Source organism: Aedes aegypti, chromosome 1 (assembly GCF_002204515.2).
Source record: "Aedes aegypti strain LVP_AGWG chromosome 1, AaegL5.0 Primary Assembly, whole genome shotgun sequence".
Classification (NCBI taxonomy): Eukaryota; Metazoa; Arthropoda; class Insecta; order Diptera; family Culicidae; genus Aedes; species Aedes aegypti.
This window is the reverse complement of record NC_035107.1, coordinates 79999042-80023321: the sequence shown is the minus strand read 5'-3', so window position 1 is coordinate 80023321 and position 24280 is coordinate 79999042. Positions and strand designations below refer to the sequence as shown.

General features: G+C 40.6%; 1 protein-coding gene across 2 annotated transcripts in view; it reads right to left on the bottom strand.

Moving 5' to 3' along the window:
• Positions 1-1719: 1719 nt before the first annotated feature.
• The window catches only part of LOC23687425 (RYamide receptor), a 693865-nt gene continuing 671304 nt past the window's right edge, over positions 1720-24280 (bottom strand). For both annotated transcript variants that reach the window (XR_002499484.1, XM_021840406.1), the window contains 2 exons: positions 8667-8758; positions 1720-2151 (listed from right to left, as the gene is read on the bottom strand). Coding sequence is in view for 1 of the 2 variants with exons in the window: in XM_021840406.1 (XP_021696098.1) it covers positions 2119-2151; positions 8667-8758 (125 nt within the window). In the remaining variant the exon portion in view is untranslated. The remainder of the gene's footprint in view (positions 2152-8666; positions 8759-24280) is intronic.

The window sequence follows — 24280 nt, the reverse complement described above, 5'->3', positions numbered from 1 at the left end:
AGTGCAATACAATCACGAGTACCTCGACCTCTTCTAAATCCAAATTGAGAAGATGGAAAAATATTATTGTCCTCAGCCCGTAATTCAAGGCGATTTAGGATCATACGTTCTAGTAATTTCCGCAAACATGACAATAAACTAATAGGTCTTCTACTATCAGCAAATGCTGGATCTCTACCAGGTTTGACAATGTTTATAACTTTAATGAAACGCCATTCAAAAGGATTAATATTTTGACATAAGAAAGCATTATATATCGAAAGTAGATGAAGTTTTCCTTCGTATGGTAAATTATTTAGTATAATAAATTTAATGTTGTCAATACCTGGAGCAGTATTTTTGGTTATTGATAAAGCCATGTCAAATTCAGCTGTTGAAAATGGATAACAAAGTTCAGGAAAGTAATTAATTGAATTAGTTTTGTAATCAAAGGACGGAGGAACAAAATCAGGACAAATTTTCGAAGAAAAATCATCCATCCATTGTTCTGAATATTCTAAAATAGTGGGTGGACAAGAATTATAATTTCTTAAATAACGTGCTACGGACCACAAAGTTGACAATGAAGTCTCTCTGTCCAAGTTTTCAACAAAATTTTTCCAATAATTTCTCCTTTTAAATTTAGTAAGTCTAGTAAACTGTGCTTCAGCTTTGCAATATAGAAAATAATCATTTTCGGAGCCTGATCTGCCACCAAAACGAAGGACGATTTTTTGTGTACTTTTTAAAGATGGTTTATTATGTTGAGATTTTTGCAAGCAATCTATTAACAACTTTGAAAAAGTATTGTAACTATCAATTGGAGTATCTGAATTGACAATATTGATTAATGAAATGGAAACAAAATCAGAAAATTTACTCCAATTAACATTTTTACAAAGATCGGGAGTAAAAACTTCATAAACCACTTCATTGTCTTCAGAAGTTTACATATTTATCAAAATTGGTAAATGATCACTACCATTTGGATCATGAATAGTTTCCCAAGATGATTGCATTGATAAATTATTTGAACATAAAGATAAATCAACACAGGAATGATTATTAGGAGGCACAGCAATCCTAGTAATCGATCCATCATTAAGAATATTCAAATTCAAATCATCAATCAAATCCATAATTAATGAACCTCTACCATCAGTTTTTTCACTACCCCAGGCGAAATTATGTGCAATGAAATCTCCTAGTATATAAAATGGTGATGGGATTTCATTTAAGACGCATTTAAAGCTTGAAAGGCTATTTTTTCAGACTTTTGAAAGGCTTGCCTCCAGAAGCTTTAAAGGCTTCTGCTAGAAGCTTAATAGACTCCTCCTATAAGTTTGGAAGCCTGCTCTTCAGAAGCTTGAAACCACTTAGAAACTCCTAGAATGTTTTGAATACTCAAAAAAAAAAAACCCCTCATAAAGGATAGGTATTTGTGTATACCCATTAAAAATTAACAAGAAACATAATGGTCTTTAATAAAAATTGTTAGATATCATATAGAAACCCCGTTCAACAATTTTAAACAATCCAGTCGTCGCGAGAAAACCCAAAGTTGAAATCCATGCAACACCCTATAAGATATGACAAAGGACCGATCCTTTACTCGTCCCATGGGACCATAAATAATGTTTCCCGTATCGCTATTTTCTTTCTCTCTCTCAATTCTGCCCCATCAATTCGCGAAGCAGGAAGGGAGGCCCATTTCCGGTGCACACGACACTCGTAAGCAAGTTTGCCGTGTTTCCTCTCAGGTGGTGGATTTTTTTCACATTTCTCCTATCGTTATCTGTCTATACAATTACGTTTCTCTTATTCACATATACGGTATCTGACAAACCGTGCGTCGATTCTGGACGTGATGCTGCTCCACGTGTCTTTAAGCGGAACAATCTGTTCAACGAATGCGACCGTCCCTCAACGCGGATTCGGCGGTCGTTCCTTCGAGCTGCAGTCGCCTCCATCCTCGAAAGCCGTCGTCGCAATGGTCACCGATGCCGCAGTTGATGTTGGTCTCGATTCTCGCTGCTGCCGGCTTCCGTTCAACAACAGCAACGGTCGTTCAACTTTGCGGTCGGCTTCCCCGACGACTACGGTGGCCGGTACTCAGTAGCTTTGGCCGTGGTTGTTGTATCACCGTAGCAGGGACGTTTCCGTCGATTGAACCTGTGGGGTGGAAAGAGAGAAAAGGGGTTTAGACGAGTAATTGGAGCTGACGGGGGTTAGAGAGCTTTATTGGGGTTATTGGGTGTGCGCAGTTATCTATCTCTGGGAAGGCTTTCATTTGTATGGAAAGAATTCCGAAGAAAATGGGATTGCTTATTTTTCTTAAGAAAATAGAGTGGCAGCTCTAGGAAAAAATTGTTTTGATTGGGATAATGTTTTGCAACTTTCTGATGATATACGATTTCGTCTGGTATATTTATAGATGCCTACATATCATCTATGAATCAAAATCAATTTCGAACAAATGAATCCCGTCAAGATGGTTTATTTCATGTTGCACATTGTTGGTTATGATTAGAGTAAGATATCAGTATTACCTAACTGATTTGAATCAAGTTGCATTTTAGGAATAAGTTTGCCCATACTCTTGGAGATAACTAAATCCTCAGATAATTTGTTTTCAGCAGTGGAAGTATATATGGGAACCCATACAAGGTATCAGATATCAGAAGGCCGGCACCAAAGGAATGTTCCCCACCAGTTGGAACATTTGTGCCATCGACATATTTGAGCCTATTTCATCATCTGCTTTTGCGGACTGAGGAGTGAGCCTTTCGTGACAAAGGGCACAGTAAATGGCGAGATCTACAAATTTGAGTGCATCGAGAAGCGCCTTTTGCCGTTCTTGCAGCACCACGACGAAGATCCGCTATTTTGGCCAGATTTGGCATCATGCCACTATTCTAAAAGTGTCCTGGAGTAGTATGAGGCCAACTCTGTCCATTTTGTTCCAAAGGACATCAATCCGCCAAACTGTCCGGAGCTGCGCCCGGTGGAGCAGTACTGGGCAATAATGAAGCGGGAACTTCGGAAGAGCAAGAAGACAGTCAAAGACGAGAAGGACATGTTAAGAAAATGAAAAAAAAATAACTGGTACCGGATGACATTGTAAAGACTTTAATGGAGGGCATCATGCGAAAATACCTTCAATTTTACACTCAAGGCTCCATCGATTAACGTTTCTTTTGATGTTTGAAGTAAATATGTGTATAAAACCACCCTAAAATTTTCGTTTGATTCTAAACATTATAAGAAAATTGGCATGACATTTTCGGTGTCGCAAAAATTTCGTGTTCGCCCTTTATGTTTGTATATCTATACCGTTTAAAAAGCTGTTTGATGCAAAATTCGATGCTTTGAAAAATCTTTTAGTTGGCTCAGCATTTTGCCGAATTTTAAGACCTCCAGAGAGCACGTAAATTTCCGGAGAAGCAACTCTTTAGTTCTAAGTATATGATTACAAAGAAAAATCCTAGGAAAGATTATGGGAGATGGTGGTTCCGTTGCTAAGCTGAAAAATCACAAAATTTCATCTACAATGTGGAAATGCTTCAATATCTGCAATGCTGATTTGCCTTGGACAAACTGCTAATGACAGTCGCATTGCATCATACTGCTACTTGTGTTGGAAGATTCTGTTCGTCGAAATTGCCCAGGATGGACGAGAGAAGCTTAATTTTGCATATGGTGTTAAGTTTTTTTTATGATAATCTTGCAATATTTTTAATTTTTTCCACCCGAAAGTTTAATTTGAAGGTGTCAAGTGAATCCGTGCCAAGGAATGAGTGGCCGAGGGGGTGAAAAAGATGCTCGATCGTTAACGGAGCCTGTGGGGCACCTGGGCACCCATCACAGTAATTTGTCCCTTACCGCGTTAATGCTGGGCTATAGCGTCGTGGACCTCTTTTCCCGTGCAACTCGTGGGATCCAAAATGAGTACAAATATAAATCAAGACAATAGTAGTAGCGTAGGAAGCAGTAGTAGGAAAGCGAACCCCTTCGCAAGAAGTGGGTTAGCTAGGTCTCCGTTGAGGAGAGCGGATGCAGGAGGAGGCAGCAGCGCACGTAGTGCCAGTGCTGGACACCATATTTCATCCACGACTAACGTATCGGGTGAGGTTATGGATGGAGCGTGGTTGATGAGGGCCATCAATAAAAGTAGAGAGGGGCTCTCTGCGATGGAAGTGGCTGCACAGCAGCTTGACTCCATCATTGACTTTGCGTCCTCGAAGTCTAACATCAGCAAGGACCTCAAGCAGGTCCTATTGAGACTTCGTAAGTCGATGTTGGCGGCAAAGCAGAACCATGCTGAACCCATGGCGACTGTGGCAGTGACAGAACCCGTGGAATTGAAGGTGCCGAAGTCTACCCAGATGGAGCCCTTCGTTTTTGCGGGTAGCCCCATAAATGCGGAAGCGAATGCTTACAACAAGCAATCGCAGAAGCGTGCGAGGCAGCCGTCAGGGGAGGAGCTACCAAGGCCAGGCGGATATTAACCCTGAAACTCGGCAACAGTGCCGAAAAGCCGGACCCCAGCCAGGCATCCCGGAAAGCTGAGAAGGGTGGGCCCGAAAAGGCTGGCCCCTCATGGATTGATGGGAACAGGGGGTTGCGACCATTGAGAGGTCCTCAAACACCACAGGTTAGGGCGGATCAGGGGGGAGACGCCCCCTGGACAACCGTAGAGCGAAAGAAGAGGAACAAGAAGCACGAAGTGCAGGAACGTAGGGATACCAGGCCAAAGAAAGGTAGAAGGAAAGGTGCCAAGCGCGAAAAGGGTGATGCGATCATCATCAAGACGGAAGAGTCCAAGTACTCGGAAGTCTTGAAGGCGATGCGCAGCGACTCGAAGTCAGACGCACTTGTACAAGTGAAATGATCCTCGAGCTTAAGCGCGACAAGGAGCGCAAGGGCGCCGCCTACAAAAGCTTGGCGGAAGAGGTCCTTGGCGAGGGTGTCAAGGTGAGGGCTCTAACCCAGGCAGTAACTCTGAAGGTGATGAACCTTGACGAGATCACTGACGCAGAAGAACTCGTCACGGCACTGCGGCAACAGTGCGAGGTACAGGTGCCCATCGCTGCCGTTCGGCTACGGGTAGGTCCGGCAGGAACTCAGGTGGTCTTAGTACAGCTACCTGTGGCGGACGCTAATAAGTCCGCTAAGGTAGGAAAGATCAACGTGGGTTGGTCAGTATGCTCATTGACCATACACGAGCAATCGGTGATTTGCTTCAGGTGTAGGGAACCAGGGCACAAGTCCTTTGGCTGTAAAAGCCCTGATAGGACCAAGTTGTGTATGCGATGTGATGAGGAAGGTCATAAGGCACTAGGCTGCAAGAACCCTCCCAAGTGCTTGATTTGTTCCGGGAAGTCCGTGAACAGCAAGCATCCAACGGGAGGCTCAAGGTGCCCGACCTTCAAAAGAGCCATAATTGAAAAGTCACAGTGCAGGTAACGCAGATGAACCTGAACCACTGTGACGCAGCTCAGCAATTGCTGTATCAGGCAGTTGCTGAGTGGGGGACGGATATCGCCATCATATCGGACCCATGCCGAGTACCCGCCGGCAATGGCAACTGGGTTGTGGATGGATCTGGAAAAATGGCGGCGATATGGACGACGGGTAAATATCCCGTCCAGGAGTTGGTGTCTACTACCTACGAGGGTTTCGTAATCGCCAAGGTAAACGGGGTCCTCTTCTGTAGCTGCTATGCGCCTCCGAGTTGGTCGACCGAGCGGTTCACGCAGATGCTGGACTGTATGACGACAGGGCGAAGGCCAGTAGTAATAGCGGATGACTTCAATGCCTGCGCCGTGGAATGGGGAAGCCGTATCACGAACCAGCGGGGTCAAATCCTGCTAGAGGCACTGGCTGTGCTAGATGTCGATCTGGGTAATGTTGGTACCAAAAGTACCTTTAGCCGAAACGGAGCGGAGTCGATTATCGACGTTACTTTTTGTAGTCCTGGCCTAACGAGTAGTTCGAACTGGAGGGTAGACAATGCCTACACTCACAGCGATCACCTGGCGGTTCGCTACAGTATCGACTACAACAGCAGCAGGCAGCGGGTTGAGGAAGCGGCTAGGTCAAGGCCAAGCCCTCGTAGGTGGAAGACATCGTACTTCAATGATGAAGTACTTACTTAGAGAGGCGCTCCGCCGTGAGCGTAACCTACTCGGCCTAAGCGGGGACGAACTGATAGCGGTGCTCTCGCGTGCATGCGATGCGACCATACCTAGGCAAGTCCACCCTAGGAATGGGAGACCACCGACGTACTGGTGGACTCAAGCGAATGCGTACCTGCGCCATGCTTGCCTACGGGCCAGGAGGCGGATGCAGCGAGCACGTACCGAGCAGGAGCGTGAAGAACGACGGGCGGTGTTCACCGCTGCCAAAGTCGCGCTGAAGTCCGAGATAAGGGCAAGCAAAAAGGCCTGCTTTGAGGGATTTTGTCAGAGTGCCAACGCGAATCCGTGGGGTGTTGCCTACAGGATCGTTATGGCAAAGACAAGCGGTGAAATGGCTCCTACAGAGAAATCTCCAGAGATGCTGGAGGGGATCATCGAGGGGCTCTTTCCGCGCCACAAACCTAGCCCTTGGCCTCCTTTCGTAGGACAGTTGGGGATTGGGGCTGGCGATGAGGGGAGAGTAACCGATGACGAAAAAGGGGATAGGCTCAAGCGTTACGACTCACACATAATTTTTAACATGATCATACAAAAAGCGTTACGGAGTGGGGGGGGGGGTCAGACATTACCAATATTAGCGTTACGTAGTAAATGGATGCTGCCAAATGAGCTAGTATCCCTCTCTACGCCTCCACAAGAATTTGGCATTACCCCTGGAAAACCCTCATGATTTTTGTCCCTTTAAAATCATTCAGAACACTGACAAACTTCCCTTGGACCTTATAAGGTGTAGTGGCGTAAAAAAGGGTCGTAATGGAAAGGAGGGGTGATACTGAATTTTATGTGGGTTTTCAAGATTTAAAATATTCGAGACAAATTTGGAAGAAAAAGAAACATGAAATTTCAGCTAGTCACTCTTTACGATAACTGTGAAAGTACTCATAAGAACATCATCATGAGAAGCTAACTCTGCCCTTGTAAAAATGTAACGCTAGAAAGAAGAAGAATATTTTCTTCTTCCACTTCTCTCCTTGAGAAAAAAATCAAGGGAAATTCCCTAGAGTGATTCTTGAACAAATAACTACAAATTGTGTCATTTGTGTGCCTCCTGGGATATTTGCCGAAAAGATGGAATGATTCAAACTTCTTTTTTATACGGATCGCAAAATCCATCTTTTTCCTATTGACACGCACTTAGCTTTCCAATCAAAATTCTAAGCGTTTGATGTTTGCTTCCTTAATGAAACAGATTCACATCAAAGCACATTCAACAACTTGTCCCATTTCGATGCGCAGCAGTGCGTAGGACAAAATCGATTTCCATTTCGAACGAAAGCTACGATTCTAATTTCAATCGATTCTTATGATGCTACATGGAGTACAACTTCATTCAATCATACGTTGAAAGACGTTTTGTTAAAGTTAATCCAGGTTGAGCAATACCAGCTTGCAATGTCGAAAAGGCAAACGACTGCCATCCATGTGAGAATTTTAATGAATACACATACTCCCGTTCTATCTTTGATCCCGAAGAAAGGGAATGCCATGGTAGATGGTAAACATCCTTCTTCCAACTCGATGGTCGATTAACTCTTCCACTGACCGACATGATATAATCCTACCGTCTGTCTTGACAATCGCCCTCTGGGAAGACGTTGTTGGAGAGTTTGGTCCCAAAGAAGGGAGTCGAAAGTCAAACCTACTTCAAGTTCGATGGCAGGCAGTAGTGCTGTTGACTTCAGGCGAGCTGGAAAATCAATTTTACGAACCGAGAAACGGTCAATTGGCTGGATAAGGTATAAGTATTCTAATGTTGTCGAATAGAGGTTCATAACCATTGAGATGCGGTCCACTGTAAGATAGAATTGACTAATTGCTAACTCAATTCTAATAAATTGCTTCATGATTTGAGGTATAACCAAAAAAAAGCGTGTCATGCTCTGCTTTTGGCTCCACTCGACAGTAAGGTCAAACTTAATTACCAATCTGAATTCAACATACTGTTGTATGAAGGGCCAAAATAGAGGTGACGGATTCTTAATCAGAAGACACTTACGCGAAACCCACGGAAAAGAGATAATTTCCTCTCACCAGAATATAATTTTCGGTATGAGAATGAAATCATCAAACGAAAGTGAAATCCAACCACTTTTTCTTCTTCTTCTTCTTGGCATTTCATCCTCACTGGGACAAAGCTTGCTTCCTACCTTAGTGTTCAATGAGCACTTCCACAGATATTAACTGAGAGCTTTCTTTGCCAAAGTTGCCCTCTTTCGCATTCGTGTGGCTGGTACGATGATACTTTATACCCAAGGAAGTCAAGGAAATTTCTATTACGAAAAATCTTGGACCGACTGGGAATTGAACCCAGACCCCTTCAGCATGGTTTTGCTTTGTTGCCACAGACTCTGACCACTCAGCCAAAGAAGGCCCCATGAGTACTTTGGTAGTGCATTGATTCAAAAGGCGGGAACCACTATAGCCCTTCCCAATCGTTCACCGTCGTCGATTTATATGTGGAGAAACTTCGAGAACCCAGAAACCTACCTGTTGGTGCAAGTTAAGATTGGTCTTCCGCCGGGTGCTTATGTATGTGGTGCATGTGTTAACTCGATGCAGATGCGATACTTCATCGATTCCTGTTCGTGGGTGGAAGAGAATAATTTTAAATGCGATTAGGATATGCTGGCTGACAGGTATCAACGGTTCTATGCGGTTTCTACTGCCCAGTAACGGGTATCTGTCTAGTCTAGTAAGGTATGCGGTGAGATTTTGCTGCCCAATGGAACGATTCAGGGCTATTAATCTACTAAGAACGAGTTGTGGCAGTATGAGAATGGGTTTATCTTTATTATTTTGCATTTGCTCATGAAATGTGAACAGCTGTTGATGTGATGAAACGTTGAATAATTTCTGAACGAAAGCAGACGTTATGGGCGAAGCATCGATAATAAGTATGAGATCTATTGCATATTAATGATTAGACAGTGTCGAAAGCAGCCTCAAGATAACAATGTTGAGAATGCAAGAAGCAAATAATGAAAGCTCCTGGTGAAAGTCACGTTTAACATATAAACGCAAGCGGTGCATTCAGTTGAATTTGATTTTTCGATCTCCTAAGTACAAATTTATTGAACACAATTTTTTTATCAATGCGTCATTAAACAGGTAGGGTGATGTGCCTAGTATCCATCGTATGAAGCTTTGATCAGTGAGAAACTGCAATCATCCCAGTATTGCAGTTAATGATGCTAATACAAACCAATGCCCACAGAATGATTGGTGCATGTGACTTGCAACAAATTCTTAGAAAATATCTGAATAAATTTTCGTACAAACCCTAGAATTTCTTCATGTACTCATCCACGGATTCATAATTCAAATTCTTTTCAAACTCCAGAGATTGGCATAGAAAGCACTCGGTTAATATTTGTGGAAGTGCTCATCGAACACTAAGCTGAGAGCAGGCTCTGTCCCAGTGAGGACGTAATGCCAAGAAGAAGAAGATATTCCAGGAATTCCTGCATAAATTCTTCCAAGGATTCTTTCAGGAGTTTTCTACAGGAATTCCTCTTGGGTTTTTCAGTAATTCGTTAAGAAAAGTTTTCCACTTTTCCCTTCAGAGATTAATTCATTTTTTTTGGGCATTCTTTCGGTAATTTCTCCAGAATTTTCACAAGGTTTTCCTTCGGAAATGCAAGAGAAGTCCTACAGATTATCATCCAAGGATACAATCAACAAATCCTCTAGGATACCTTACACGAATTTGTAAAGAAATATCTGGAAAATTTTTCGGAGAACTACTTGGATATTCCTGGGAGAGTTCCCTGAAGAATATTTTGTAGAACTTCTGGATGTTTGAGTTGCTGGAAGGATTCCGTGAGTTTCTTTACGGATTCTCCCATTATTTCTGGAAGAATCCTTGAAGAATTAGTTAAGAGGTTACCCAAGGAATACCTGTTGGAACTTTTGATGGAACCTCTGAAAGAACTCCTGAAGGAATCCCTGAAAAACTCATAGAGAAATACCTTAAGAAAATCATGAAGAGATTCCTGAAGTAAAATCCTGAAAAAGTCCCTGGTGGAGCTCTTTGAAACTTCTGGAAAAAAGCATCCCTGAAAAAACTCCTGGAGGTATTCCTGAAGGAACTCTTGGAATAATTCCTGAAAAAAAAAAACTCCAGGAGGAAACCCTAAAGGAACTCCTGGCAAAACTCCTGGACGAATCCATAGAGGAACATCTCTGGAGGAGCTCGTTAAGGAATACTTTAAGGGATACCAGGGTAAATTCCTGAAAGAACTCCTTAGGGATCTCTAGCGGGCCCCCTTGAAGGAAGCCCTGATGAATTTCTGGAGGAGCTCTTGGAAGAATCCCTGGAGGAACTTCTGGAGGAATCCCTGAAGAAACTCCTGGAGAAATTCTTGAAGGAATGCCTGAACAAACTTCTGGAGGAATTCCTGAACGAATTGCTAAGGATATTTCGGAGAAAATTCCTGAAGCAATTAATGGAGGAATGCCTATAGGAACTCCTGGAGGAATTCTGAAGGAACTCTTAGAGCAATACATGAAGGAACTTTTGGATGAATTCTTGAAAGAATTCCTGGAGGAATTCCTGAAGAATGTCCTGGAAGAATACCTTGAAGAAGACCTGAAGAAACTTTAGGAAAAATTTCCTTAAGGCAACCCTGGAGTAATTGCTGAAGGAACTCCTACTGAAATTCCTGGAGGAATTCATGAAGGAACTTCAGGAAAAATGCCTGAAGAAATTTCTGGAGCAACTTCTCAAGATAATCCTGGAGAAATTCCTACTGTCGGAGGAATTCCTGAAAATAATCCAGAAGGAATTCCAAAAGCAATTCCTGGAGGAATATTTGGAATAATACTTGGACGAATAACTAGAGGAACTCATGGAAGAATTTCCGAAGAAACTCCTGGAGAAATTCCTGAAAGAATTCCTAGAGGCATTAATGAATGTTTGCCCTTTACTGGCATAAACCAGATTTGCTGGTATGTCTGAAACATAGTATACTATTACTATGTTTCAGACATACCAGCAAATCTGGTTTATGCCAGTAAAGGGCAAACATTCATTAATGTATCCCGAGTTGCGTCCTCCTGGCGCAGTTGGTCGTAGAGCGTGCGACCGCACTGAGAGCTCAACGCATACTGAATTTCGTGCCGAAAGTGTTCGGCTTATAGGTATGCGGCTGTAGAGCGTAAGAACTCAGCATCCATAAACAATTCGCTCTCACTTGCGATCGGGAGATACAAACGTGAGCGTGGTGGGGGTTTGGCATCTAAGTCCGAAAGAGACATGGATTTGCGAAAAGAGAGGTGTTCATAGTTAGTACTCGGATTCAGTTTGGCTTTCTATTCCGCAGAATCATAAGGTGTTCTGTAGCTTAGTTGGTTAAAGCGCCGGTCTAGCGTACACGGAGTAGTGAGTTCGAGTCTCACTAGAACGCGTATTTTTTCGCAAAGTCATGTCTCAATTTGTCAAACAAACACACTGTGTCTTCTGATTGCAAGTTTTCAAATACTAAATTCCTAGAGGTTTTACTGAAGGCATTCCTGGACAAATTCCTAAAGGATCTTTTGGAAAAATTCCTGAAGAAAATTCTGAAGGAATCCCTGAAAAACTTGTGGAGAATTCCATGAAGTAAATCCTGCAGAAATCCCTGAAGAAGCTCTTGTGGGCGTCGTGGACGTGCGGTTAGTGTTACCAAGCATTTAACTGTATCGTGCCAAGGAGTGTGGGTTCGATTCGCGCTTCAGTCCGAGAAAACTTTTCGTCAGGAAGGTTTTTCGACTGTGCCACTGGGCGTTGCATGCTAGTCCGTTGTCTAGTGTGGTGCTTCCTTCAAAGGGCAAATCGCCCACTGGAAGCATTAACGTGTCGGTGTCTTTTTAAAAGGAATTTCTGTTGGAACACCTGAAGGAATTCCTTGAGAAACTCCTTGAGGTGTTACTGAAAGAAATTCCTGGAAGAATTCCTGAAGATAAACCCGCGGAAATGCCTGGAGAAACTCCAGGAGGAATTCCTGAAGGAACTTCTAGAGCAATTCCTGAAAGAACTCCTGTAGAAATTCCTGAAGGAACTCCTGAAGAAATTCCTGAAAAAACTCCTGGAGTAGTTCCTGAAAATTACTCCTGGAGGAATTACCTAAGGAACTCCTGGAGGAATTTCCGAAGAACCTTGTGGAGGAATTCCTGAACGAACTCCTGGAGGAATTCCAGAAGGAGCTCTTAGAAAATAATTCATTGAGGTATTACTAAAGGAACTTCTGGACGAATTATTGGAGATGCTCCTGGAGAAATTCCTAAACGAACTTTTGGAGATAACCCTTATGAACTTCTGGAGGAATTCCTGAAAAAATTTCTAAAGGAAAACTGCTGGAGAAATTCCTGAAGGAACTCCTGGAGAAATATTTCGAGGAATTCCTGAAGAAATACCTGGAGGAACACCTAGAGGAATTCTTGGAGGGACTCCTGGATGAATTTCTGTAGATACTACTGGAGGGATTCCTGAAGAAGTTCTTGGAAGAATTCTTGAAGGAACTTCTGAATGAATTCCTGTAGGATCTTTTGAAGGAATTCCTTAAGGAACTTCTGGAGGAAATCCTAGGGGTAGTGCTGGAAAAATCCTTGAAAGATCTCTTGGTGAAATTCCTGATGGAACTCCTGAAAGAATTCGTGAAGGAACTCTTGGAGGCATTCCTGAAGAAACTCTTGGAAAAACCCCGAAGGATTTTCCGGAAGATCTTCAAGAGGAATTTCTGAAGGAGCTCTTGGAGGAATTCTTAAAAGCACTCCTGGAGTATTTTCCTGATGGAACTCCTGAAGGATTTGGAGATGAACCAGCCGTGGGCTGAACATTTTCTTACTAAAGATATTAAATTATAAAAATGAAAAACTCACACTTGGTTACTCATTATGCAAACTGTCTAGTCCTACCAAATCAAACTTTCGGTGATTGTAATTTTGTCTGGAAATGTGTTGTTGTTTTTCGTGTAGTAAAGTGGTCAATTCACCAGTAATTTCTTCGAAGATTCGTTCTAGTCATTTTTCTGCAAATTCCTCCGGGGATTTATTATTTTTTTCCAAAGGATTGCTTCAGTAGTTTTTCCAACGCTTCCTTCAAGAATTCCACAAAACATCCTTTCAGAATTCTTGTCTTGATATGCCACCTCAAAGCATTCATCCGGAAATTCCTGAAGAGATTGCTCAAGAATGCTGGGATGTTATCAAGAGTTTCTTCAAGGAGGAGGGATCCCTGGAGGATTTATGTGGGAGAATTCCAGTTGAAATCCTAGCAGAAATCTTTAAGGAAATCTTGATGGAATCCCTGAAAAATTTGTTTTTGAATCCCTGGAGAAACTCCTGGTAGTATCACTGGAGGATTCCTTTTGGGAATTGCTGGTAAAAACACACTTCTGGTAAAACCCTAGGAGAATTTCTGATAACCAAGAACAACCCTAGAGGCAATCTTGAACGAATCATTGGAGGAATTCCTGATAGAATCCATGGCAGAACGTCTGATGGAAGACTGATTGAATCTTTAGAAATGTTCCTAATGAAGTTCAAGGAAGAACTTTTGATAGAATTGTTATAGAAAGTTCTGACGAAATCTCTAGAAGAACTCTTGATAAAATCTCTAAAGGCACTTCTGATTGAAACCCTGTAGGAAATTCCGATATTATCCTAAAAAAACTTTTGGTAGAATCCCTGGTGCTATTCCAGGTGCAATATCTGTAGGAACTGCTAATCAAACCCATGGGGGAATTCCTGATGATATTCTTGAAATAACTCCTGATGGAATCCATTGAGTAATCCCTGATAAAATCTTTAGAAGAAATCTTAATGGAATTCCTAGAGGAACTCCTGATAGAATCTGTGAAGAAATTCCTGATGGAATCTCCGACGAAACTTCCGAAGGAATCACTGGAATTCATAAGAAATCCCCAGAACTTCCGCTGAAATCCCCAAAGAAACTCTTAATGGAAAACTTGGATGAACTTTTAATGGATTCCCTATGTAAATTCCTGATGGAATTCCTGGAGAAACTCCTGATGAAATGCTCATGATGGAGTAGTTAGAGGAGCTTCGGATATCCCCCCTGATCCCTAGAGGAACTTCTGATGGGTTCGTTGGAGGAATTTTTGGATGAAATTCCTGCTGGAATCTCAATGTGAATTCCTGGTTGAATCTCTATAGGAACTACTGATTGAACTTTTGCGATTTTCCTTATGGAATCCCTGAAGAAACTTCTAAAAGCATATCTAGAACAACTCCTGATGGAATCCTAAGAGCATTACACAAATTCCTGATTAAATCCCTGGAGAAACTCCTGATGGAATCAAGGAAGAAATTACTCGAAGGCGAACTGAGCATCGGGGTCTCTCAAGGGTCTCCACAGCTTGTATGTTGAAGCGCCCATCTTACGAATAGGCAGTCGTGGGTACGATCCCCACCGGAGCATGTGGTTTCTTTTCGCAGTTTCAATTTGAACATTTTACACGTGGTTCGTCATGTACATGTAAACTTCAAAACGTAAAAACTTTATAACAGGTTTTCTATTCCTGAAATTGGTCCGGGAGCAATTCGTCTTACTAAATCTTACTAAAATCTTACTAAAAAGTCTTGAAGAATCAAAAACAAGAAAATGAAGTGAAAAATAAAATTTTGTAGTACTTACGGAATTTCTAAATTCTTGAATTCTAAATTGTTGGGGTTCTTCATGGGGAAACTTCTGAAATAAATGGTTTAAAGAGCAAGAGAAGCTGGTGTTACGTCCCACATGGAAGAGAATATGCTTCTCAATCTAGGGTCCTTAGGAGCAATTCCACAGTTGTTAACCGAAAGCTCTCTTTGCTAATTGACCATTTAGGGGCATCTGGGTTAGTATGCACCCCCGAGACAAAACGATTATTCTGGAATAATTGAGACATTTTCTGCGGATTTTTTCTTGTCGAATCATATGTCGGGGTTCCCACTATCAGTCACTCATGGAAAATTGTTCAAAATTATTTCGCAAATAGCCTTAAAGAGCACCGTTAGTCGTTTTACCTCAAGGGTGCATATTACCCTAGATTCCCTTTTAAGGGCTATTCTCATTGCTCGGAGCCGGGAAGTTTGCATTTCGCGACGGGGCTTTATCGCTCAGTTCACACTGCGACCGTGCTTACCGGGCGTGTACCGGATTTTCATGATGCGAGATTGCACGCACACTATGACGAAACTGTCAAATGGTTCTGTTTTCACAGATTTTGATTTCTGGTAACGTTTTCCAAAGACACATCAGCGTTCCTCCATAGAAATACTTAAGCGTCCCGAAAGTAGTATTTCGGGGGATTGTTCTACCATGTGGGAATTCTTACAAACTTTTTTATTGGCGTGCCAGTATATTTTAATAATACTTCTAGGCATTTCTACCCTTTCTCTTTTAGGGATTCCTCGAGAAATTACTTGAAATTTTTATTAAAATATACTTTCAAATTCAAAATACTCTATAATACTCTGAGATGATACAGTAATTCTTACAATCGATCCTGGCTTAATATCTTAACTTATTATTTGATTAATTTTTCGATTATTTATTTAAAAAAATCTTAGCAACAACTAATGAATTTTCTGAAGTAACTTCTGAAGTGATCATCTCAGAAATATTATGTATATTTAATGCTTGTAGGAAGCTTGTAGCTTGTTTTCCGTTAGATAAAATTTTGTAATATTCCTGGAGTGATTATTGAAATTTTTCCAAATATATTTTTGAATGTACTCCTGAAACAATTTTGGCAAAAAATCTTGTAAAAATAAATTTGGATAAATTTCACTATTCGTGTGTATGGAGTAATGTATAGCAACGCTTCTACTATAGTGATCCATGATGAAATTACAAAAAGATCCTGTAGATGCCATACGCATATATGATGATTGAGTTTTGAAAGGAACCTGAGAAAATTTCTGGAGAAATTTGGGGAAAAATACTTAAAACATTCCTGTTTTTTTAATCCTTGCAATAATTTTAGACAGAAGCCAAGAGATTATGAGTGTTTGTACAGTCATGTTTGGTTTAGAGCCTATAGTGGAGGAATACCTGGAATAATTTATGAATGTTTGTATGGTGTAATGTTTATTTGGATCAATTCTGAAAAAAAAAAAAATGCAGTTATGGAAGAATTTTTTTTTAAGAATTCAAGTGATTTCTTGTGGCAACCCAGTACACAACTAAAATAGAATACCTGAACAAGTCCATGTGGAATTCTCAGAAAAATGGGAAAGGAATTTCTGGTCAAAATGTCAGATTATTTTGGAAGAAATATTTTGACAAAATACCTCCAACAATGACATTTTTAAAATTTTGAAAGTTTTGTTATAAATCATTATGAAATTTCTTGAAAAAAAAAACTTTCAGGAATCTATAATGGAAGTTAATTTACAGATTCCCTAAGTAATTCCTACAAAAATCCTTATAGAAAATTCTCTGATTATCCCTCTAGAGGTCCATCAAGGAATCTCTACAGGGATATTTTTTTAAATTTTATTGAAGGATTCCTACGGAATTTTCTGCCGAAAATTCGACGAGAATTCCATCAAAGATTGCTACGGAAATCCTTCAAGGTTTACTGCTAGAATTCTTTCAGGATTCCTACGAAAAACAAGAGGATTCTTTCGGGAAATTCCTCCGAGAATTCTTTTATCAGGGATTCTACTAGAAGTTGATTCTTTCCCAGAATTCCAGTAATTCCTTGGTGAAATCCTGAAGGAAATCCTAGTAAAATCCCTGGAAGAAGTCCTAGAGGAATCCATGTTGGAACTGTTCGAGGTATTCTTGGTAAAATATATTTAGAGGAATACATGGAGGATCTCCAGTAGGAATCCCTTAAGGAACTCCAGGATTCCTCATGAAGGGAATTTCTCATTAAGGCTGCATCCCTGATAGGAACTCTTGGAGAAATTCCTGAAGATACTCCAGGAGGAATTGCTGAAGGAATTTCTGGGGTATCCCTGAAAGAACTCCTGAAGGTATTCCTGATGAAACTCCTGGAGGAATTCCTGAATGAACTTCTGGAGCAAATCCTAAAGGAGTTCTTGCAGGAATTGCTGAAGGAAATTCTGGAAGGAACTCCTGAAGTAATTCCTGGTGAAACTCTTGAAGAAACTTCAGAAGGAACTCCTAGAAGACTTCTTGAAGAAACTCCTGAAGGACTTCCTGAAGAAACTCCTGGAAAAAATCCTGGAGGAATTTCTGAAGAAATGGAATTGAAATTGAAGAATCGCTGAAGGAAATCCTGGAAGCAACTATTGAAAAAGTTCCTGGTGGAACTCTTGGAGGAACTCCTGGAAAAATTTCTGAAGGAACTCCTGGAAGAATTCCTGAAGATAATCCTAGAGGAACTTTTGAAGAAACTCCTGCATCAATTCCTGAAGAAATTCAAGGAGAAATTCTTGAAGGAATCACTGACGGTATTCTTAAAGGAATTTCTGGAACACTTTCAGAAGGAACTTCTGGAGAAATTCCTGAAAGAATTCCTTAAGGAATTCCTGAAGTAAATCCTGGAAAAAATCCTCAAGAAACTCCTGGAGGACATTTTGGAGGAATTCCTAAAGAAACTCTTTAAGGAATTCTGGAGAAATTGCTGAAAAAATTCCTGGTGGAATTCCTGAAGAAACTCCTGGAAAAAAATCCTCAAGGAACTCCTGGAGGAATTTCTGAAGAAATTCCTGGAGGAATTTCCGAACAAACTCCTGGAGGAATTTCCGAAGGAACTCCTGTAGGAATTCTTGAAGAAACTCCTGGAGGAATGTCTGAAGAAACTCCTGGAAAATTACTGAAGAAACTCCTGTTAGAATTCCTGAAGAAATTCCTGACGAAACTCTCGGAAAAAATCCTCTAGGAACTCCTGGAGAAATTTTTAAAAATAAAACCTGGAGGAATTCCTGATGGAACTCCTGGAGGAATTCCATGGAGAATTTTTTTTACAATCTCTTTTTTATGGAGAATTACTTAAGAAACTTTTGGAGGAATTACTGAAGAAACTACTGGAGGAATTTTTGAAGAAAATCATGGTGAATTCCTGAAGAAACTTCTGCAGAAATTCCTGACGGAACTCTTTGAGGAATTTTTGAAGAAACTCCTGGATTAAGATACTCGTGGATGAATTTCTGAAGAAACTTCTGCAAGAACTCCTGGAGAAATTCCTAATGAAATTCTTGAAGAAATACCTTAAGAAACTCCTGGGAAAATTCGTCAAGAAACTCCTAGAGAAATTTCTGATGGTACTCCTGGAGGAATAACTGAAGGAAATCGTGGAAAAATTAGTGGAGGAACTCCTGGAGGAAATCCTGAAGGAACTTCTGGAGGAATTCCTAAAAAAAATCACTGAAGAAATTCCTGAAGAAATTTATGGGGAACTTCCAGAAGGATCTTTCTGAAATTCCTGAAAGAACTCTTAAAGGAATTCCTGGGGCAACTCCTGGAAAACAATCCTCAAGAAACTTCTGGAGGATTTTATGGAGGAATCCTATGAGGGATTCCTAAAGAAACTCTTGAAGGAATTGGTGAAGGAATTCCTGGATGAATTTCTAAAGAAAATCCTGATGTGAATCCTGAAGAAACTTCTGGAGAATTTCTTGAAGGAACTCCTGGAGGAATTCCTGAAGAAACTCCTGGAAAAAATCCTTAAGAAACTCCTGGAGGAATTTCTGAAGAAACTCCGGGAGGAATTTCTGAAGAAACTCCTGGAGGATTTTCGGAAGAAACTCCGGGATGAATTCCTGAAGAAACTCCTGCAAAAATTCTTTAAGGAGCTCCAGGAGGAATTTTTGATGGATCTCCTGGAGGAATTTCCGTTGAACTTCTGTAGTAATTCCTGATGAAACTCCTGTAGGAATTCCATGGGTAATTACTACAGGAACTTTTAAGGAATCCCTGGAGGAATTCTTGAATGAACTCCTGGAGGAAATCCTTAAGGAGTTCTTGGAGCAATTGCTGAAAGAAATCCTGGAAGGAACTCCTGAGAGAATTCTTGGTGGAACTTTAGAAGAAACTCCTGGAAAAAATCCTGGAGGAACTCCTGGAAGAATTCCTGAAGATACTTCTAGAAAAAATTCTGAAGAAACTCCTGCAGAAATTTCTCAAGAAATTTCTGGAAAAATTCATGAAGGAATAACTGAAGGAATTCTTGAAGGAATTTTCTGGAGGACTTTTTGAAGGAACTTCTGGAGAAATTCTATGAGGATTTCCTAAAGAAACTCTTGAAGGAAATGCTGAAGGAATTCCTGGAGATGGCGTGATACAGGTATCAGAAGGTATCAGAAGGCCGGCTCCAGAGGCACGTTCCCCGCCATTTGGGAGATTTGTGCCATCGCCATATTTGAGCCTACTTCATCATCTACCCGATGGGAGAGGAAAGGGAAGGGAAAGATGGGAGGAAATAGGAGTGGGGTCCCTTGAAGAGGGAAGATCGCATAAGCGAATTGAGAGCATGTAGCTCCATACCACAATGGGTTCGAGCAGCGCCCTAAAAAGGGCACTGCAAAACGCAAGAGCGTAAAGAGAGCCTATAGCTCATTACCACAGCGGATTAAGAATAACAGAATGTCCTGAAGATGCAGGCTTCTGAATTCAGTTTCACTTAATAAGTGTTAACCAAGTAATGGGAATCGCATTTGCGCAAAAACTGGACAGTTACATATCAGGTGATACGAAGTTCCATAATCGGAGTCACAACTATCACACACAAATGATTCAGCACGCTGAATATTTGCCATGTGATAGTTGAGTCGGCAGTGACCTGTCAACGCTCTGACCAAGAGACTGCAATTCTGCTTTGACAGATTTGTTAAATACTTCGCCACCCTTGGAGATGGCTCAGTAATGTACAATTTTTTTTGACGACACGACTCCAAACTATTCCAATATTGCTTGTGCTGAGTTGCTGCCCAAGAATTAATCTGAAGCTTCACCCAGCAAGTTGGAATAGGCGGCTCAGGGCCAATGGAGTCATGCGATGCTCCATCGCGAGCTAGCTCATCAGCCAATTAATTTCCAACGATGGAAGAATGGCCAGGTACCCATACAAGGTTTACAGAGTTGACTGAATTCAGTTCCTCAGTTTGAGTTTGACATGTGATAACAAGCTTGTGAGATCACTCGAAGCAAGGACAATGGTGTCCCAACTCACCGGAAGTGGAAACATCCGAATCACTAGTATTTCCAATGGACGGAGAGAGAATCCATGGAATTTGGTCACAAAAAATTCCCAGTGTATGTAGCGATGATCAGATAATGATTCATCATCTGATACATGCCAATTCGTCAACTTGTGACTGATTCTGTTCGAGCAGAGCATCATTTCTAACACTCCTTCTCTAGCAGATACCATGAAGGTTGGGCGATTCCCTAAAATAAGTAATTCAAGGTTTGAACTACTTAAGCACTTTATCAGACTGGAGCTTCTCAAATTGATAGCTGAACTGCTCCAGATGATGTGATGAGTATTAGCATCACTGCCCACAATCAGCAGAAGGCCTCTTCATAGGCAGTGAACGACAACTCGTTTGAAATCATCCATAGGGGATGGTTCATCATGTGGTAAATACACCACAAAACGAAATACGTATTTCCTATTGAGGTCATCAACAGAAACATCAATTGTGACATCACATACATCTCTGGTTGTTAACTCAGAAATGAGTGTAGCAACGTCAGCGCTATTTACAAGCACGCATGCACGAGGTATAGCACGCGAGTTTGCCATTTTATGTTTATGAAAGTAACAAAAACTGGGTCCACAAGGTTACCTAGATAAAAGTTCACAAAAGTAAGGTTTTTGCGTCATTTGAACTGTACCATTTACATGAGTCTACAAAGATTGATCGTTGCTGATATTTTATGCTGAAGATTGGTCTAACTAAGCTATCCTAACCGTAGCCACTACCCAAACTAGGCAGGATTAAGCTTTTCGCAATCTCAGAACGAAAAAGACCAGCAGAGAAAAATCCAGATCGGTATCTCTTAAAAGTCGCCAAAGGCGAAAAGCACAGAACACACTGTGTACTACGCATAATGCGAAACCATAGAGATGAAAATTTAAACTAAGTTACAACGTATTAATAATCCCACCCTTATTTAGCCTCAGGCTAGCCAATTATCTCGGAGAAACACAAGGTCACCTGCACCATTGCTCCGGGTAGCACAGGAAGGGCATAATACTGTAGAGGGCGCCCTGGTACTCCACAGGCTCCGTTTGCGATTAGGTTTTATTTAGACCCCCTAACCATTCATTCTTAGGTACGGTAAGCTTAAAGCCGCATGAATTAGGGGTCACCTGTTAGGTGGACTTTTACCACCGGAACAGGCAGTCCGTAGTGTTAATTCTTAGCCAATTGAAACAACCGCTACCGACACTACGCGGAACTCCTGGAAGAATTCCTGAAGATACTTCTAGAAAAAATTCTGAAGAAACTCCTGCAGAAATTTCTCAAGAAATTTCTGGAAAAATTCATGAAGGAATAACTGAAGGCATTCTTGAAGGAATTTCTGGAGGACTTTTCGAAGGAACTTCTGGAGAAATTCTATGAGGATTTCCTAAAGAAACTCTTGAAGGAAATGCTGAAGGAATTCCTGGAGATGGCGTGATACAACATTCCAAACAATAAATTTAACAAATTACGATGAGTTTGCATGATATTCAAGGAATAATGATTTTATCAAAGAATAAGCCAGTAGGAGTAGGGGGAGATCCCCCAGTGCCGGACAGCACCCAATACCGGACAAAGTCGAAACATTGAGAAATCATGGTCCAATCAAGACATAATGTGTATTAGTAGAAAAGAAAGCTATTATGTAGACTAATGTTTGCGTAGAATAACACATCCTTGAAATATGCATGCCTTTTTAAAAAAGTAGAAACGTTTGAAAATCTTTAATAAATTGACGTATCCACATAATTTTGAGCCTATTTAGTAAATATTTTGAATATGAAAAAATAGTTTGGATCCCGCAATCATGATCGAACATAATCCTAATTTGATAGTATGAATGTATTTTGTACCATAATTGAACTAAATAAGGACAAATTATAATTTTGCTTAAGCACCTCCTGTCCCTCAGTTTCGGACAGCTTGATTTGTTATATGATATCTTTGTAATTATTGCATCAGTGTCTCAGAATACTTTCATTTTTCATGGGTTCCGTCGATCATGGTATCAAACATGCAATAAAATTAAGAAGAATGAACATTCAGAACAACATCGTAAAATATGCTATTTTTCATCATATATGAAAGAGGTTTTTGATGGCATCTTGCTAACTAAAAAAACTCAAACTATTCTTGCAACTGTTGCAAATGCATTGAATTGGTAATTCTAAACTATTCCTATAGTGTACACATTCAATGATGTTCAAATTTACAGAATTCGAGGCATTTCCAGATCGTGTCCGGTATTGGGTGCCACCTTTCGAGATCGATCAATTTGGTACTAAAATTCATCATCAAAATGCAGTGTCAAAATTCATATTTATATTTTCAAATTTATTTTTGTACACTATAAAAATGATAATATTTATCATAATATATGGGTAACACGAGCCCATAGAATCAATATTTTTTCGAATTATGAAATTTATGGCTTAAGTGTCCGGTACTGGGGGATCTCCCCCTACAACACTGCATTTTTTCTGTCCAGGGATTGAATCCTGAGAAAATTGAGAGAATCTCTCACGTATCGCTCTCTGTAACTATCATAATATGCAGCACATTATGAAAGACTGTTTATTATATACTGCTAGAACTTTGATCAGATCGTGCATGATAAAATCCCTCTAAACAAGCTCCAAACTTGGGGGACACTAGTACTGTCGGAAGTTCGGGGATGGTTTATCGTGCCAGTAAAGTAAGACACCTACCCCCAAAGGTAAACAAGCGAGAAAAATGAATTTCATCATCGCTCTCTCTCTGGGGCTCTCGTTCGTTGCTTCTATTTATCAGACTTGTTACAACTTGCGATACATTGCCGATCGCGGACCGCAACAGATCGGATGTTTTTCTTCGCTTGCTTTGATCGTGCTTCAAAATCAGTTTTGTTTATATTCTGTAACAATTGGCATTGCATACTCGCGGCGTTTACTCCATAGCCAATAAATTAGGCTACAGCTGGTGGTGGTGTGCCAATCATTGAACGCTTCAGTATTTACAAAGAAAAACCATGTTTTTCCAGTAAATTCTTCACGCATTATGAGACCATAACATAAATTTCCATTTTCGTTGAAAAAACATTGAAATCCGTTTATATTTGACTTTGGTAGAGGCTATTCCATTGCGTGAAATATTTGAGTCATGGCGTAACAATTTGGGTGCTAATTGAGTAGCGCTGCACACGATAGTTTAGTTTTGCTTTAAGTGCATGATTTTAAATATTTTAATGACAAACAAACTGCTGGTGGCTGGATTGAAGTATTCATTAGTGTTAAGCATAAATATTAGGGTTTCAATTCATTGCCATCAGTGTAATATTCCCGAATATTAGCAAGTGTGCAATAATTGGCAACATACGCTATATATTATGCCCTGGAAAGTCATTAAAAATCAATAAAAAACGATCTTCGATCAATGTAATTTCAACACTGAGAATCGCTTGATATTACTCAATAACTGCGCGTTTGCCACTACACCCAATTCTGTTTGTGCACGGAGTTTTTTTACACGACCGTGCATAAGTTTAGGTTCACCAACTTAAAAACATACAAAAGTGTTCAGTCCATTTCTCTGTGACTACACGTCCAATTGAAACTCTTTAAGCCACATTCGAAAGGCAAAGAGTTATTCTCACTTCGTATATATTTTTTCCAAAAACATTTTTAGAATTTTGAATGATAAATTTTTACTTAAAGTTGTGACATTTATCAGAAACACACTGAAAAAATATAGCTAATTTCCTCAGCATTGGATCGACCAAAGTTTTAAAACAAGGTGTCATTAGAATCGTAATCTTATATTCTTTGAGGAGAACTTACTAAATTTTTGCGGAAAAATCTGAAAACTAGTCAAAATCAAAGATATAGTCATTCAATTCATCGTACAAAAAGTTTGGGTTCACCCCTCAGTATGGTGAATCGTGCAAAAGTTTGAGTTGCATGCATAAATGTTCTAATTTT